Source organism: Wolffia australiana, chromosome 4 (genome assembly GCF_029677425.1).
Source record: "Wolffia australiana isolate 7733 chromosome 4, ASM2967742v1".
Lineage (NCBI taxonomy): Eukaryota > Viridiplantae > Streptophyta > Magnoliopsida > Alismatales > Araceae > Wolffia > Wolffia australiana.
The window spans coordinates 4150912-4167552 of NC_135838.1; the positions used below are offsets into that span (position 1 = coordinate 4150912).

Genomic DNA, 16641 nt, shown 5'->3' on the forward strand with positions numbered 1-16641 from the left:
TTTTCTTAAATTGGTGTTGCAATTATGCCCTTAAAAACAACTCTCGGTCGTGCGTGCAGGCGTAAATATATTATTTAAATAGTTAAGGGGTTTTATTGCAATAAATTAGCAATTTTTAGTGGTTTTTATGAGAAGGAGGAGAGAGAGAGAGAATAGGATATATACGTAACTATTTTTGGACGGCGTCCTTTTGCATGTCCGCGTTAAAAGAGGGACTTGATTGTAAAATTCCAGGCCACCCTCTCTGGGAGGTAAGCTAACCTCCCGTGCCGTGCATGCAAAGTGCATGCATGGGAGGTGACATGACATCTTATGAATGGCTTAAGTTATAAAAAGCGTCGAGGTACATACAAATCGCTTGGTATTATGTTGTTTTTTTTATTGTTTTTCTTTATTTTTGATTCCAGGCCAAGGGGTACGTGGCGCAACCAGAACGAACCCACCGTTTGAAGTTCAAAATTCATCAGCCAATGAGAAATCGACACGTCATTACGTGTTTTTTTAAAAAAAGATTAAGTAAATGGATTTGAATCCAATGGTTAAAATTTGTTTAAATTCATTTATTCATAATTTTTGATCCTGAGGTCCGATTGAGATGATTTTTTATGGATTTGCTCATCTTGACCCACTCTTTCTATCTGTATGGTTGGATCATTCAGATCAATCCTATATTGATAGATTAAAATTAATTACTAAATGGGGGTAAAATGGTGATTTTCACCATGTAACCTAAGTATAAAAGCTGGATTTCGAGAGTGGAGATCATTTTTGATGGTGCTCTATCACAGCTGCAAGACAGAGAGGAGCTCCAACTTGGGTCAACCTATTTGGTACTTTTTCCTCCTTTCTATTTGAAATGTTGGTGTATTTTGGATGATGTTAGTTTAATTTCTTGATTGTTCTTCTTGATTCTGGTCTGAACTTCTAAATCGCTTGGCTTGAGCTGCATACAAGCCCTTACTAGGATTGAGAGGAGAAATTGAGAGATTTACCTAGCTATTCCAAGATCACATTAAACCAAAACTATAAAAAAACTTTAATTTCTAGGAGATTAAATTTTCCTTTTTATTATCAAATAGAGTAGTTATTTTTGAATTATCAAGCCTATAGAACCAACCAAAAGAAATCAAAATATTCTCCTCTCAACCTCTCTAATTGACCCCTTTGACTCTTTTCTTTGGATCAAAGAAGCCAATTTAGAGCCCCATATTCTTCTATTCCTCTCATCTCTCCTACCTCCCTTTCTAAATTTCTCATTTAAATAGGGTGATTTGATCTTCATTGAAGATCAAATTAACTTTAATTAGTGTCAAATTAACTTACTAACTTACTTATCACTACAAATCTTAAGTAGGGTTTTTATTAATTTTATCGTATGAGCTGAATTTACAACGACAAGGGATTAAATTTGGTAAAATTGACCCCTATTTTTGGCTTATCATCCCTCAATTCCATTCATCCTATACACGTCATCATACCCACTTTTCTTCTTACGGACCGTGACACCCTTGTTAAATACCCACTACTTCCCCTCTCATCTCACCATTTCCATCGCATCACTACCTATTATCCTACATGTATCCCCTCTCATCCTACGCAAATCACTATCTAGAGATAGTCAAATCCCTAAGATATGTTCCCTGTAGAGATGACCCCTATCCATCCACTAGCTATAATTATTACGTGAGTATTAGTTTATAAATTCTATTGATTCAACTAAGATCAACGACATAATTTTAGTCCCAAATTTGAGTTTATCATTTTGATTCTCAAGGTCCTGTTATCAAGTAGAGCAAGAAATTTCTTATTGTTCTCTCTCTACCTATACGCCAAATCATCATAAAGGGCAGGCCATTTAAAGGTAGCATTAAATTTAACATAATTACATCATCAAGAGGGGCCAGTGCAAGGAGCATAAATTTAACCATAGTATGTGGCGCATTTTGCTCGACACTCGACTAAAGTTTGCAAATTTCACCAAAGTTTGCAAATTTCAGCACCGCACTTGACCCCCATCTCTACTTGATATATATGAACCCTAATTCGCCACCCCTTCACCAAGGTCCCAATATAGGGTTTTATAGCCAAGTAGAGAGAGATGATCCCTCTCTCTCTCTCTCTGTCATGCCAACTCATCTTAATGGGCCACTGGTGTGGGCCCATTAGGTGGGTCCCACTGAATTTGACCCGTTGACTCGCATATATATGTATATTTATATATATGTAAAATCCCTGATGGGCTATTGTAATTAAATATCGGCCCAGTTCATCCCCCCTCTTCAAAATCTCTCTCTCTCTCTCTCTCTAGCTCGCAGGGCTCTCCGTTCTTGCAATCGGCAGAAGGGATCGCTGGAGAAGGCTGGATTGAGGGTTGGATGGAGGCGATCGGAGAATCTATGATGTGAAAACGAAGTTGAAGCCTCTGATTTGTCCGCCTGATTCAGTAGACGGCGAGAGATTGCAGATTCCCTGCTTGTTCTTCGTTCGGCTCCTCGTTGGTGTTGTTGTTACGCGGAGAACTGCTTCTGAGGTGGTGATTCTTTGATTTCTGTGCTAATTTTTTTATTTGGCCTTGGGTTTGACTTTTCTGCTTTTTGCGCGACCGAGAATTCTTTCGATTTTTGTGTGTTTACCGAAGACATCTCGCGTTCACGGCCCGGCTGCATCTGTTATTGTGCGAAAATGCCCCTTCTTTAGAGGTTTTTCTCGTATTTTAGATGTGATCGTGGCGCGTTTCATGAGTAGAATAGAAGGTCGGGTGGGTAGTCCTGAGGGAAATTCTAATTTCGGGTTTATACGATGACTGAAAAGTTGGGAAGATCTTCGCGAGTTTTGTTGGGATTTCGAGACTTATTCGTCTCGACCGTCAGTTTAAACATCAAGTGGTATACTCGAACTAAATTTTCAGTTGGAAGTGGGTGGAAAATACTTTTGTTTATCGATGTTATTACTTACCCTCTTTAAGTTACGATTTGGAACACATCTGATCTCTTGTTTTTTTATTTTTGTGTAAGAATTAGGATGCCTATAACTGAGGAGAAAAATATATCTACGAGTGCGAATCAATCTTATTTTCGTTAAAATTAATTGTCCGTCGTGGAGCGTATAGTTTTTTTTTTACTTATGTCAATAGTCAAGGATCTGAGCAGGTTCTTGAGTAATCTTCAAGCGGTGTCGAGTATGTTCTTTGCATTTGATTACTATTTTCGTGATTTATTATTTGTAATCCTTCTTTTGTGAAGTACAAAGCATTCGAAATCCCACAATCGATGTCTCTGAGATAAAAGTGATATTATTATTACTTCATTTTTATTTTCTTTGTTTAGATTTCAGTTTTATTTCTGTTCTCTTCAGGGCGTTCCGTTTTCTCTTTGCAAATCTGTTTAGATGGCTGATAAATCTTGCATCAGACGGCTACAAAAGGAGTATCGCGCTCTGTGCAAGGCAAGTTTCTCTCATTTTCTAGTTGTTATTTTTTAACTAACAAAAAATTAATTGATTTATTTGTGAGGGACTAAATTAAAACGACGTGGACGACTTTTAAATGTGTATGATTACATAGTCCTAAGGCATTGGTTCAATGTAGGTTCGCGGCTTTCTGGATTTAATCGTTAATATTTTCAACTTTTTTCTCAGAAAGTATTTCTAAGTTTATTTTTTTTATATGGTTATTTTGTCCTAGTTCTTTGCTGCTCACTTCTCATTTTCAAATCATCTATGCTCTCGCAGGAACCGGTTGCTCAGGTTTCAGCTCGTCCTTCACCAAATGATATCCTTGAGTGGCGTAAGTGGATATTTAGTTTTCAATTACTGTCGATTATTTTCTTTAAAAAATTACTGTTCATTATGTTCTTTCTGCGTTTTGAGGAATTTCTTCTGCGAAAATATTATTCCTTTTTATTTTCAATAAATAATTTAACCATCATTAGTTTCCAGATTATGTGCTCGAGGGAAGCGAAGGTACACCCTTTGCAGGTCAGAGATTCTTTGGAAAATTTACTGCTCAATCGCTTCAATTTCTTCAGTATGTATAAGTTTTATTGTTGATTTGTTGAAGGTGGCTTTTACTACGGGAAGATCAAATTCCCTCCGGAATATCCTTACAAGCCTCCCAGCATAACGTACGGAACAGACCGATATTCTGATAACTATAATTCATGTGAATTATTTAAAATTAAATTTGTCTTTGTTTTTTCTTTCTCTCAGCATGATTACCCCGAACGGTCGCTTTGCTCCCCACAGGAAGATTTGTCTTTCCATGAGCGACTGTAAGGTCTACTTTTTCTTCCGCTTAGACAAAATTTAGTGAATCTGAATTTTGTTTGACTTTTCATCTTCTCCAGTCCACCCCGAAACATGGAATCCCATGTGGTCAATATCAAGGTGAGTCTATTTTAATATTTGTATATTTAATTAAAAACACCTTCATATTTATTTTTCCAATTTCTCTCACTGATTATTCTTTGTCTTTTATTTGCAGCATACTCACCGGGCTCTTATCCTTCATGGTATATAATCCCCCCCTTATCCCTCGAGAATTTGCTTAAGAAACACTGATTTTTTTGCGAAATCTCTCTTATTCTATGGAAAATCCTGTTGACTCTATCGTCTCTGTTTAAGACGTTAAAAATTAATCATACTCGTGTTCTTATTAGAATTATTTTTCATGCCTTTTTGGGAAATTTTTGCAGATGGATGACGGTCAAACCACGGGTAGCATTAAGACCACAGACGAAGAGAAGAGGCAATTGGCTCGCCTCTCTCTTGCGTACAACTGTGAGAGGTGACCTTTACATCCTAGCTGGCTCTTTTCTTAATCCTAAGAATTTAAGTTGTAGATTTCATATTATTCCGAAATTTTATATTATTTCTTGTGTGGCGGTATGATACAACCCTGTGCAAAAATTTCAAGCTTTTCAGAAGAGTTCGAGTGACATCATTAGCAAATGTGGTAACATAAATTCTAGCAAAATCGTAGATCTCTTTTCCAGCTTCCTGGAGCATATATTCATGTCTTTTGAATGTAAAAGCTTTTAGAACGAGCAAATATGGTAACTTAATATCCATAGAAAAATTCAAATATCTTTCTGAATCGCGAGTTATCATGTGACCAAGCTTGAATTCTACAACCCTGTGAAAAAGTTTCAAGCTTTTCAAAAGAGTTCAAGTGACATCATTAGCAAATGTGGTAACATAAATTCTAGCAAAATTGTAGATCTTTTCTCCAACTTCCTGGAGCATATATTCATGTATTTTGAATGTAAAAGCTTTTAGAACGAGCAAACCATAGAAAAATTCAAATATCTTTCTGAATCGCGAGTTATCATGTGACCAATCTTGAACTCTACAACCCTGTGAAAAAAAGTCAAGCTTTTCAAAAGAGTTCGAGTGACATCATTAGCAAATGTGGTAACATAAATTCTAGCAAAATTGTATTGTTCAAAAAAAATATTCTAGCAAAATTGTAGATCTCTTTTCCAGCTTCCTGGAGCATATATTCATGAATCGTGAGTGAAAATTCAAATATCTTTCTGAATCGCGAGTTATCATGTGACCAAGCTTGAACTCTACATCTGCATGATTAGCTCTACATCTGATCTTAAAACTTTTTTAAAAATCAATTTCAAAAAAAAAACTTTTTTTAAAAATCCTCCTTTTGCAGCAAGAACTGCCCCAATTTCCGGAAGCTATTTCCGGAGTATGTAGAGAAGCACAACCAGATGTTGACCGAGGAGAAAAAGTCAACGGCCGAAACCCGGCCCGGGCCGGCGTCCGTTCTCGAGCGCCGCCATCCAACGACTGCCGCCGACGAGATCGATGTCGGAGCTGCGGCCCCGCCGAATGTTCTCGTCCAACGACGGCGGCCCCGGAAGATCCCGATCTGGCTGCTCGTGATCTTGGCCTCGTTCTTCGGCCTCGTCATGGCCCTGCCTCTTCTGCAATTATGAAAAAAAAATCTTCAGGAACAGAGCTTCTAATAGAGTTCTTGCATCTGATGGGGTATATAAGTTACTGTCAAGACTTGTTCATTGGTTGTTTCGAACTGATCATGTGGATCCACCCGGATAATAATCAATTTTTGGTGTTCCAAATTGTGTTTTTCCCACTTTATGTTGCTGATCTTGATGTTCATCTTGAGAATCACCTGTGGAGCAGGAACTGAATCTTAGAAAGTGATGTTTCAGAGAGTTAAACCGCTGGTTTTTATCGATTGATTTCGGAAGCTTGAGTTCATGTTTGTTGATCTTGATCGAGAATTGAACCTAATAAAGCAACTTGGATCGTTTTTTCACCGGTAGATTTCTAAGAATTTCTCATTTACCTGTTTGTTAACCGAGAAAATCATTCGAGTTTGTTTTTCACCGATTAATCTCGAAGATCGACTTCGTTTAGGAGTTGTTTTTCACCAACCGATTAGAAAGATTGATCGAGATCATTCATATCTTTTATTAACGAAGATCGAGTTCCATTACTTCCATATGTTTTTCACCGATCGATTTCGAAGATTTTCATCTTGTTTCTCTGGATGCTGATCGAGAATCTCACCGCTGGAACTGGAAGAAATCGGAGAGAAAGTAGAAAACAAGATTTGGAGGGCAGTTTGGGGATTCCCCTGCTGCATTTCCCTTGTTCTGTTCTATCCACTGTTTTTGATCTCTTGTCGTGATTCAATTTCGAATATTTTGCCGGAGATCGATCTTCCTTCTCTCGCGCTGTAAATCAGCTTAAGTTTGTCGCGGGATTTGTCACCATTGTCGAAGATGTGGGAGACGATCTTGGCTTTGTTTCTCGGTTTTGTGGTGATTTTGCTGTTCTTCGTCTCCAGAAAATCCGCCAAAGGTGCTGAGAAAGTGAAATTCCTCTTGATTTTTTCCACGATATCAGTTCTTTAATAGTTTTGAATGACGAATCTAGGTAACCGCAAATCTGCTCGGACGATTTCAGCATCCAAGGTTCGTCACCCGCGGTTCATCTGTTCGATACCTTCGATTGCTTCAAAGTTCAAATCTTACGATTTTAAGTTGGCTTATTAAACGGTGTGATTAGTCGATTAGTTCTGCATTCTGTCGCTTCAAACCCCAAGTTTTTGCTGGATTTCAAAGAACCGCGAACTTCGCCTCTAGAATCAGAAACAAAAAATCTCCTCGATCTGTACCATTTCCGATCGCGGCAAACCAGTTCTGTAAATCTTCGATCTCCTCAAAGTTCAAACCCCAAGATTTCTTAAGCTGTCATGTTCAACAGTATAATTCGATAATCGGTTCTACATTCAATCACTTCAAGCCCTAATTTTTTGCTAGACATTCAAAGAACCGCGAATTCCCTCGATCTGCACCATTTCCGATCGCGGAAAACTCTAAATTTTTTGCTGGATTTTCGAAGAATCGCGCAGCTTTTATAAGCTTGTTCGAGATCGAGAAATCGTTAGGCATGCGAGATTCATTCGAATCGAAGAAACTTGAATTTGATTACCAATTGAAACCTCGTTTTCTATCAAATTTTTCCGCTCATGATTCATCAGAAAATCGACATTCTGATCATCTAAATCCATTCAGACGCCGAGAACGCTGACCAAGGCCGAGGTCTCCCTGCACAATTCAAGAAACGACTGCTGGATTATCGTGAAAGATAAGGTTAAGCGACAATCCTCTCATCATAAATGATGATTTTCAGCAAAATCAGACGAGTTTCTGGATTAGAACACTCAGTAAAATGTTTGAATTCTCGTCAATTTTCAGGTTTATGATGTGACCTCTTATGTGGAAGAACATCCTGGGGGCGACTCCATATTGAATAACGCAGGAGGTGACTCAACAGAAGGATTTCATGGGTTCGTGAACATCCTTCCTGCATTGGATTATGCTCATTCATCAATTTTATCAATTTCAGTGGAAAAAAAATCAGTTCAAGTGCATCTGTTCCTTGGAACTATTCTTTGAATTCCCTCCCAACTGGTTTCTTATTGTTGTTCATATCACATGAACATGTTCAAGTTTTTTAATAAGCGGAAAACTTTGAATTTCTGTCCTTTTTCATCTTTCTTTTTCCAGCTAATTACCAAGTTTTCTATCAATTACGTCAATTCATATACGTATCCTTCTTTGTGAAAGACTGTTTTTTTGTCATCAATCCATAAGAAATATTTATGGAGGCCAAAGAATTGATATTTCGTCTATGATCTCTGCAGGCCGCAGCATGCCAGCAGAGTCTTCGACATGATCGATGATTTCTACGTTGGAGATCTCAAGATATGATGATGCTTTCTAATTTTGTTTTTCCGTTCTTAGGAGTAATTCGATTAAATCTGACATGGGTCGATTTCTTCTTTAAATCTAAGCGCTGATTTTCAGCCTTTTCGAGATTTAGTTTCCTGGTTAATAATGAAACGACGTATCCAGAATCGGACACGCGGCCATTGCGTAGATCAGTAATTTGCACATTTCTTATGTCTTTTTAATGCGAAAGATTTTTTAAAGATCCCCTTCTCTCTCTCTATCTATCTCTCATCGTCCATGTATCTCTCTCTCTATCTGTATCTCTCTTTTGGCGTCTCTTTATGTATCTCTCTCTCTATCTGCATCTCTCTTTTGGCGTCTCTTTATGTATCTCTCTCTCTATCTGCATCTCTCTTTTGGCGTCTCTTTATGTATCTCTCTCTCTATCTGCATCTCTCTTTTGGCGTCTCTTTATGTATCTCTCTCTCTATCTGCATCTCTCTTTTGGCGTCTCTTTATGTATCTCTCACTCTACTTATGGACTTGTATATATGTATTGCTTGGGAAATGGCAGAGCTCATCTGTTTCAAGTGAAAACTCGAGAATGGGATCGGCCAAAGTTTTCGTTTTGGTGGCAGCAGCCCTCGTTCTGTTTTCTTCATTCCTCTCCGTTATGTCCCAAGGTAATCATCCTTCATGGCATCATCTTCATCATCGTCATCATCGCCTTCCCTTCTATCATCATCGTCATAATCATCTTTCTCTGTTATCATAATCGTCATCATCATCATCATAAACTCTCTGGCTACATCGTTGTTATCATTGTGAATATTATCATAAACTTCCCTTCTAGCATCATCATAATCACCATTGTGACATCATGATAATTATCTTCATAACCCTCCTTCTAGCATCATCATAATTTCTCTGTTATCATGATCGTCATCACCATCATCATAAACTCTCTGGCTACATCGTTATCATTGTGATTATTATCATAAGCTTCCCTTCTAGTATCATCATAATCCTCATATTAACCCTTCTTTCTTGCATCATCCTTGTCATCATGGTAATTATCTTCATAACCTTCCTTTTCTCTATCCTCAGCACCGTATGTTTCTTCATGGTCATTATAATCATAACCTTCCTTTCTCACATATTCATATTCATCATCTTAACATTTCATTTTCGGATCATCGTCGTCATCGTGATTATATAGTTGTCATTACTTTCTTTTCTCGCATCCTCAGCATCATAACCTTCGTTTCTCGTATCCTGAGCATCGTAACGCATATCATTAGCTTCCTTTCTCTGATCACAAAGCTCATCATCATCATAACCATCGTTTAAACATCATCTTCATCATCATCGACATCAACATCATAATAAACTTTGTCGCCCCTCTCCTCATGATGATGGTCATCACCATAAGTTTTCTTTCTCGCATCACAGTGCTGATTATCATAACCTTCCGTTAATCCTCATCATCTCATCATTATCATCATAAACTTTTTCATGCCATCCTTGTCATGATGATCATCATCATAACCTTCGCTCCTTGCACCATCATACTATCGTCATCATTATCATCACCATCATAAACTTTATCATGACATCCTCGTCATGATCATCACTATCATGGACTTTCCGTCTCCCATCTTCATGTCCTCATCATCATGATCATCACCATCATGGCTTTCCTTGCATCTCATGCCATCATCGTCACGTCCTCCTCCACATTATCACCATAAAATTTATCATGCCATCCTCGTCATGATGATCACCATCATAACTTTCCTCCATTGCATCATCACATCCTCATCATCATAAACTTTGTCATACCACCCTTGTCATGATCATCTTTTTCATAACCTTCCTTCATCATCACAACATCGTCATCACCATCATCATCATCATTATCATCACTATCATTACTATCATCACTTTCACCATTATCATTATTATCATCATTATCATCATTATCATCACTATCATCACTATCATCATCATCATTATTATCATCACTATCATCACTATCATCATTATCATTATAATCGTCATTATCATCACTCTCATCACTATCATCACTATCATCACTATCATCATTATCATTATAATCGTCATTATCATCACTCTCATCACTCTCATCACTATCATCACTATCATCACTATCATCATTATCATCATTATCATCGTCATCTTTGTTGCAGACTTGTCTGAGGATCGAGGGATGAGGCTGAAGATGGGGATTGTCCGAAACGAGGACTGTATGTTTGCAGGGCCATGCAAGGTAAAGTACGACTGCTCCAGGCGATGCAAAGCTCTCGGCTACTCCCCCACCGCCGTGCTCTGCCGGCCCTACAGTGCTGGTTTAACCTGCTGCTGCCTCGTCTGATCCCGAATGTCTCCATCTCTTTATCTGATTACCATCGTCATCATCTGCGTCATCGTCGTAGTGGTCGTCATCGTCATCATCTTTATTATCTTATTATCATTGTGGTCACCATCCATTTCCCTCTTATAATTTTTGTCTTGCTTCACTGAACTTTATGTTTGTTGCTAACATATATGCAGTTTTGGGTTAATTAGGGAGAGATATTTGTGTGACAACTCTGATAAAAATGCAAGGAAAAGAAATTGGAGAGGAAAGACACATGTGGGAGTGATAACACAAGTCAAATCACACATTAGTTTACCAATCATAGTATAAAATATCAGAGCATTAGAACTTACACACAAATGGATTACATGTATCTAGTACATCATAATTTTATATTTTTTTGTGTTAGTGGCAGTTCCATAATTTTCAACATCTATCTCATAGCTTGGTATACGTTATTCCATGAGTTTCCCTTTATTCTTCATCAGTTAAAAAAGTCAGTCATTTTCAGTCAACAGATATTCCTTAGATAAGCTTCTTAAATAAAAATCAACATAATTTTCTACCAGTATTACTTCAACCAAAAATTTAAATTTCATTCAACAATGTTTTTCATGATATGTTGCACAGGATTATGAAGGGCTGAATCCAGACGAAAAAAATATCCAAAAGATGTATGATTTCAAAATTAACTTCAAATGAAATCCACCTCTCCTTTTTCTTTTTTTCCCTCCCTCTAGTTCCCTTTCTATTTCACTTTTTTCTCTTATGATTGCTTGCTAAAATGTCTTTGACTTTCTAAGATTTGGATTGAGGTCTCTTCTCAATCCCATCACCAAATAAAAAAATTAGAAATAATATATAATTTGCTGAAGGTTAGGAAAAACTTGTGTTCAAAGAGTAATATCTGTAAGTAAATCTTATGAAACACAGTTTACTGCACTATTACTCACTGATCATCTTAAATTTCCTTTAATTTCTTTAATCCTGCATCAAATGGTACAATTTTATGTAGGGAACACTTTCTGTGCAAAATGATAAGTGAAAAGATGTTAGTATATCCTTCACACGGCATTATTTTTCCTGGTTTTTTGACAGGACCAGCACCAAAAGACACAATTCCAGATCATATGTATTTACGTCTATGATTAAAAAATACGGAGTTGAAGAAGATTTCAACGATTTATTTAGAAGGTGATCTTTCTCTCATGTTTGTTTTACTGAGATTTGAGAAAGAGAGAGAGAGAGGTAATGAACAAAATTATGGATGAGCAAGACAGTTATTCTGGTTTTAGAAATAAGTCATACTGAAAAACTTAGGGATCTAGAAAATACTAATCTGCATTAAATGAAAGAGAGAAAATAAGCAGGTGTAGCCTTCTAGCTTTGAACTTTTATAATGACTATTTTACCTTTCATATCAACATCATCATAATGTAAAATAAGTAACTCCAGTTTATCCGTAAATTTAATTTTAAAATTTCTTGAAAGTTATGGTAGAGGTTTAACACCGTATTTAGGGAAGGTCCTTCCATGCGACAGATGCAATTTTGTTGCGATGTGTAGTCCACTTCAAATTTTGAACTGCACATTGGACACTCGCCAGAAAAATCACACCTATGCGGTGCAAATGTGTGATTCTTTCTGATTTTTTTAAAAAATATTCTCTCTCCTCCTCTCAAGTGTCTGTCTCTCTCGTGGTATCTCTTCTCTCCCTCTCTCTCTCAACCATTCTTCTCTCTCCCACTGGCTGCCTAACTCTTCTCTCCTCTCTCTTAATTGTTATTTTTTCACTTGCATGATGTCTCATTTTTATCTCTTTCACTCACTTTCTCTTCTCTTCCCTCTCTCTCGTTCTTTCTCTCCTCACTTGCTTTTCTCTCACTCACTCTCTAGATTGATCATTTTTATCTCTACCTCTATCTCTTCTTTGCCTCACTCTATCTTACTCGCTCTTCTCCCTCTAGCTTTTTGTTGCTCCCTCATTCCCTCCCTCTCCCTCTCCCTCCCCCCACCCTCTCTCTCTCTCTCTCTCTCTCTCTCTCTCTCTCTCTCTCTCTCTCTCTCTCTTTCTCTTCTCCCAATAGCTTTCCTTCCATCTCTTGCAGTCTCACTCACCTCTCTCTTTCTATTGCTCTTCTCTCTATCGCTACTCTCTTTCTCTTCTGTCTCTCGCTCACTCCTCTCTCCTTCTCTCTCTATCGTTTGTCTCTCTCTCTTGCTCTCCCTTCTCTCTCTCCCTCTCTCATCTATCTATTTCTCTCTTTCTTTATCACATGTCTATATCTCTTGAACCCAACCTTATAACCTTACAATGTTGTACCGTATAACCTTTCCTATTCATATTATTCAAATATAGAAAAGAAGCAACTTTATTTATTTTGTATTTAGGCTCCTAAAAGTAATCATTTAATTTGGACATAAATATCATAGATGAATAAATCCTAAAACATTATCACATTAAACAAGTAAAACAATGTCTGATTGATCTACATATATTATGCCAATTAGATTTCATATGCTTCTGTGCATTTTAACAAGTCTGGAGACCCAAATCGAAGATTTGAATCCCTGACCTAATGATTAAACATCATTTATGTTCACATATATGAACTTAATATTTATGAAATTCATCCAATGCATGTCTAAGTTGCATACTTCAAGCCATATGAGTTTGTGTACTTGCTGATATGACTGACCAAGTGTGAGCTGTTGTCAAAATCATCAACTGAGCATTGAATTTGCATGATCCAAATTGAACATTCATCAAAACATGTACTTTGGCATTTTACTTAGAATCCAAAACATGATCTTAGTTCTTTATTGATGTTAGTATCAATTTTGACTTGAATGAGAACTAAAAATTCTCAGTACAAATATCTACATGCTGATCTTATCATGTAGGCCGATGATAATTCAGATCTTTTTGCCCCATGAAACCTGCACTAAATAACACGATCTTGAATTTAATAAAAAAATTGAGGTAATTTTGAAGTAATTATGGATTTGGATTTGTGTACAAAATAATCGTGAAGTAAGAACTCTAATCTGCCTCCTTATTTCATCATAAAAGAGTGAGGTCTCTCTCTTGCTTGTTTTTATAAAATTTCCACAGGGAGAGAGGGGGAGTGAAGATTAGGGCTCATCAACATTTATGTGGTCTTTGAATTGAAAAGTCCCAGTCAGAAAATTAGGAAGATAGTAAATAATTATATGAATTAAATGATACATAGAAAATAGGGTTAGAGAAACCTATAAAATTAATAACCATTATATTACAGTTTTGCCATCCTTTTCAAAACCTTATAAAATGAAGCTGACAATTGCAGTTTCCCAAGAATTTAACTTATAATGCCGATGGAGTCCGTGTGTAATTGGGATACACAATGACAAACTCTTCTAAAGACTCAATCTTACATATATATACCCCACTAGGTGGCATCCAGGGGATGGCTGGATCGGTTTATAAGCACAACCCCTTTGGGTTGGTCGTACCCAACACCTTGTTTTTGAGAATAAAAAAAAAACTTATAACGACTATAACAACATGCAAACCCAGATGGATTCTTGTCAGATTTTAAGAATGTTAAGTTCTGCTTAAATTTTTTGAGGAGGGCGTCTCGTAGAAAACTTTATTGATTAGATGGAAAGAATTGAGCCGCTGAATAAAACTAATATAAATAATTGGTCAAAATATAAAAGGTTTCGTAGCTTGGCGTGAGAAGAGGTGATCATGTCTAGTCTCCGAATTTTATCCAATCCATCAACTTTCCATGTTGTCAACCTGAGATGTAAATCTGAATATTCCTCAACTCCAGTTTCTGTAAAAATATGTAAGTTTAATTTTAATTTCAGAGGGCACTTCATCGTTCTCTGAGCACTCTTATAAAAATTTTCTTTTGTAACCCTAGGCGATGCTAATTCGGCTGAGAGTACATCTGACTTACTTCCCATACTCCCTAAAGTTTTTAAACATCAGAGGGCTATGCATGAGAGAGAGAAAGAGAGAGAGAGAGAGAGAGAGAGAGAGCAAGAGAGAAAGAAAGAGAGAGAGAGAGCAAGAGAAAAAAGAGAGCAAGAGAGAGAGAGAAAGAGAGAGCAAGAAAGAAAGAAAGAAAGAAAGAGAGAGAGAGAGCAAGAGAGAGCAAGAAAGAAAAAAAAAGAATGAATGAAAGAAAGAAAGAGCAAGAGAGAGAAAAGAGAGAGAGAGAGAGTAAGAGAGAGCGAGAGAGAGCAAAAGAGAAAATGGAGACAAAGAGAAAGGGAGAAAGAGAGAGAGAGAGAAAGCAAGAGAGAAAAAAAGAGAGCAAGAGAGAGAAAGAGAGAAAAAAGAGCGCAAAAGAGAGCAAGAGAAAAAAGAGAGCAAGAGAGAGAATGAGAGAGAGAGTAAGAGAGAAAGAGAGAGAGAGAGCAAAAGAGAAAAAAAGAGAGCAAGAGAGAGAAAGAGACAGAAAGAGAGAGAGAGAGAGAGAGAGAGAGAGAGAGAGTAAGAGAGCAAGAGAGAGAGAGAGAGTAAGAGAGCAAGAGAGAGAGAGAAAAAAGATAGCAAGAGAGAGTAAGAGAGAAAGAGAGAGAGAGAGAAAAAAAAGATAGCAAGAGAGAGAAAGAGAGAAAGAGAGAGAGAGAGAGAGAGAAAAAGAGAGCAAGAGAGAGTAAGAGAGAAAGAGAGAGAGAGAGAAAAAAGATAGCAAGAGAGAGTAAGAGAGAAATATAGAGAGAGAGAGAGAGTAAGAGAGAAAGAGAGAAAAAAGAGAGCAAGAGAGAGAGAGAAAGAGAGAGTGCAAGAGAGAAAAAAGAGAGCAAGAGAGAGAGAGCAAGAGAGAAAAAAGAGAGCAAGCGAGAGAGTAAGAGAGAGAGAGAGCAAGAGATAGAAAGAGAGAGAGTAAGAGAGAAAGAGAGAGAACAAGAGATAGAAAGAGAGAGAGAGCAAGAGAGAGAGAGTAAGAGAGAAAGAGAGAGAGAGAGCAAGAGAGAGTAAGAGAGAAAGAGAGAGAGAGCAAGAGAGAGAGAGTAAGAGAGAAAGAGAGAGAGAGAGCAAGAGAGAGTAAGAGAGAAAGAGAGAGAGAGCAAGAGAGAGAGAGAGGAAGAGGGAAAGAGAGAGAGAGAGAGAGCAAGAAAAGGAAAGAGAGCGAGAGAGAGTAAGAGAGAAAGAGAGAGAGAGAGAGAGAGAGAGAGAGAGAGCGCAAGAGAGAGAACGAGAGAGAGAGAACTAGACTAAGGAGAGAGAGAGAGCAAGAGAAAAAAAGAGAGCAAGAGAGAGAACGAGAGAGAGAGTAAGAGAGAAAGAGCGAGACAGAGAGAGAGAGAGTAAGGATAAAGAGAGAGAGAGCATGAGAAAAAAAGAGCGCAAGAGAGAGAACGAGAGAGAGAGTAAGAGAGAAAGAGAGAGACAGAGAGAGAGACTAAGGAGAAAGAGAGAGAGAGAGAGCAAGAGAGAGAAAGAGAGAGAGAGAGAGAGAGAGCAAGAGAGAAAAAAGAGAGCAAGAGAGAGAAAGGGAGAAAGAGAGAGAGAGCAAGAGAGAAAAAAGAGAGCAAGAGAGAGAAAGTGACAGAGAGAGAGAGAGAACAAGAGAGAAAAAAGAGAGCAAGAGAGAGAAAGTGACAGAGAGAGAGAGAGAACAAGAGAGAAAAAATGAGAGCAAGAGAGAGAAAGAGACAGAGAGAGAGAGAGAACAAGAGAGAAAAAATGAGAGCAAGAGAGAAAAAAGAGAGCAAGAGAGAGAGAGAGAGAGAGAGCAAGAGAGAAAAAAGAGAGCAAGAGAGAAAAACGAGAGCAAGAGAGAGAGAGAATAAGAGAGAATAAGAGAGAGAGAGAGAGAGCAAGAGAGAAAAAGAGAACAAGAGAGAGAAATAGAGAGAGAGCAAGAGAGAAAGAGAGAAAGATAGAGAGAGAGAGAGAGAGAGCAAGAGAGAAAGATACAGAGAAAGAGAGAGCAAGAGAGAAAGAGAGAAAGATAGAGAGAGAGAGAGAGCAAGAGAGAAAGAAAGAGAGAGAGAGAGAGAGAGAGAGAGAGAGCAAGAGAGAGAGAGAAAGAGAGAGCAAGA

At 37.7% G+C, this 16641-nt stretch overlaps 2 protein-coding genes across 2 annotated transcripts; both read left to right on the forward strand.

The window, feature by feature from the left end:
- Positions 1 to 2285: 2285 nt before the first annotated feature.
- LOC144701668 (ubiquitin-conjugating enzyme E2 34-like) lies at positions 2286 to 6118 on the forward strand. The gene is made up of 10 exons (XM_078573400.1): positions 2286 to 2530; positions 3355 to 3444; positions 3730 to 3784; positions 3937 to 3975; positions 4058 to 4121; positions 4207 to 4268; positions 4344 to 4383; positions 4481 to 4508; positions 4692 to 4783; positions 5663 to 6118. The coding sequence occupies exons 2-10, from the start codon at positions 3388 to 3390 to the stop codon at positions 5946 to 5948; spliced, it is 723 nt and encodes a 240-aa protein (XP_078429526.1). The 5' UTR covers positions 2286 to 2530; positions 3355 to 3387; the 3' UTR covers positions 5949 to 6118.
- Positions 6119 to 6526: 408 nt separating this feature from the next.
- On the forward strand, positions 6527 to 10810 carry CB5LP (cytochrome B5-like protein). The gene is made up of 7 exons (XM_078573401.1): positions 6527 to 6840; positions 6916 to 6953; positions 7557 to 7634; positions 7740 to 7831; positions 8189 to 8247; positions 8789 to 8899; positions 10427 to 10810. Exons 1-7 carry the CDS (start codon positions 6762 to 6764, stop codon positions 10609 to 10611), a joined length of 642 nt encoding a protein of 213 aa, XP_078429527.1. The 5' UTR covers positions 6527 to 6761; the 3' UTR covers positions 10612 to 10810.
- The last annotated feature ends 5831 nt before the right edge of the window (positions 10811 to 16641 follow it).

Coding starts and splice junctions, on each gene's coding strand:
- LOC144701668 (XM_078573400.1), top strand. CDS start 3,388: ATGGCTGATAAATCTTGCATCAGACGGCTACAAAAGGAGTATCGCGCT. Junction 3,445..3,729: donor AGTATCGCGCTCTGTGCAAG/GCAAGTTTCTCT, acceptor ATGCTCTCGCAG/GAACCGGTTGCTCAGGTTTC. Junction 4,784..5,662: donor CTTGCGTACAACTGTGAGAG/GTGACCTTTACA, acceptor CTCCTTTTGCAG/CAAGAACTGCCCCAATTTCC.
- CB5LP (XM_078573401.1), top strand. CDS start 6,762: ATGTGGGAGACGATCTTGGCTTTGTTTCTCGGTTTTGTGGTGATTTTG. Junction 7,635..7,739: donor GGATTATCGTGAAAGATAAG/GTTAAGCGACAA, acceptor GTCAATTTTCAG/GTTTATGATGTGACCTCTTA. Junction 7,832..8,188: donor TCAACAGAAGGATTTCATGG/GTTCGTGAACAT, acceptor TGATCTCTGCAG/GCCGCAGCATGCCAGCAGAG.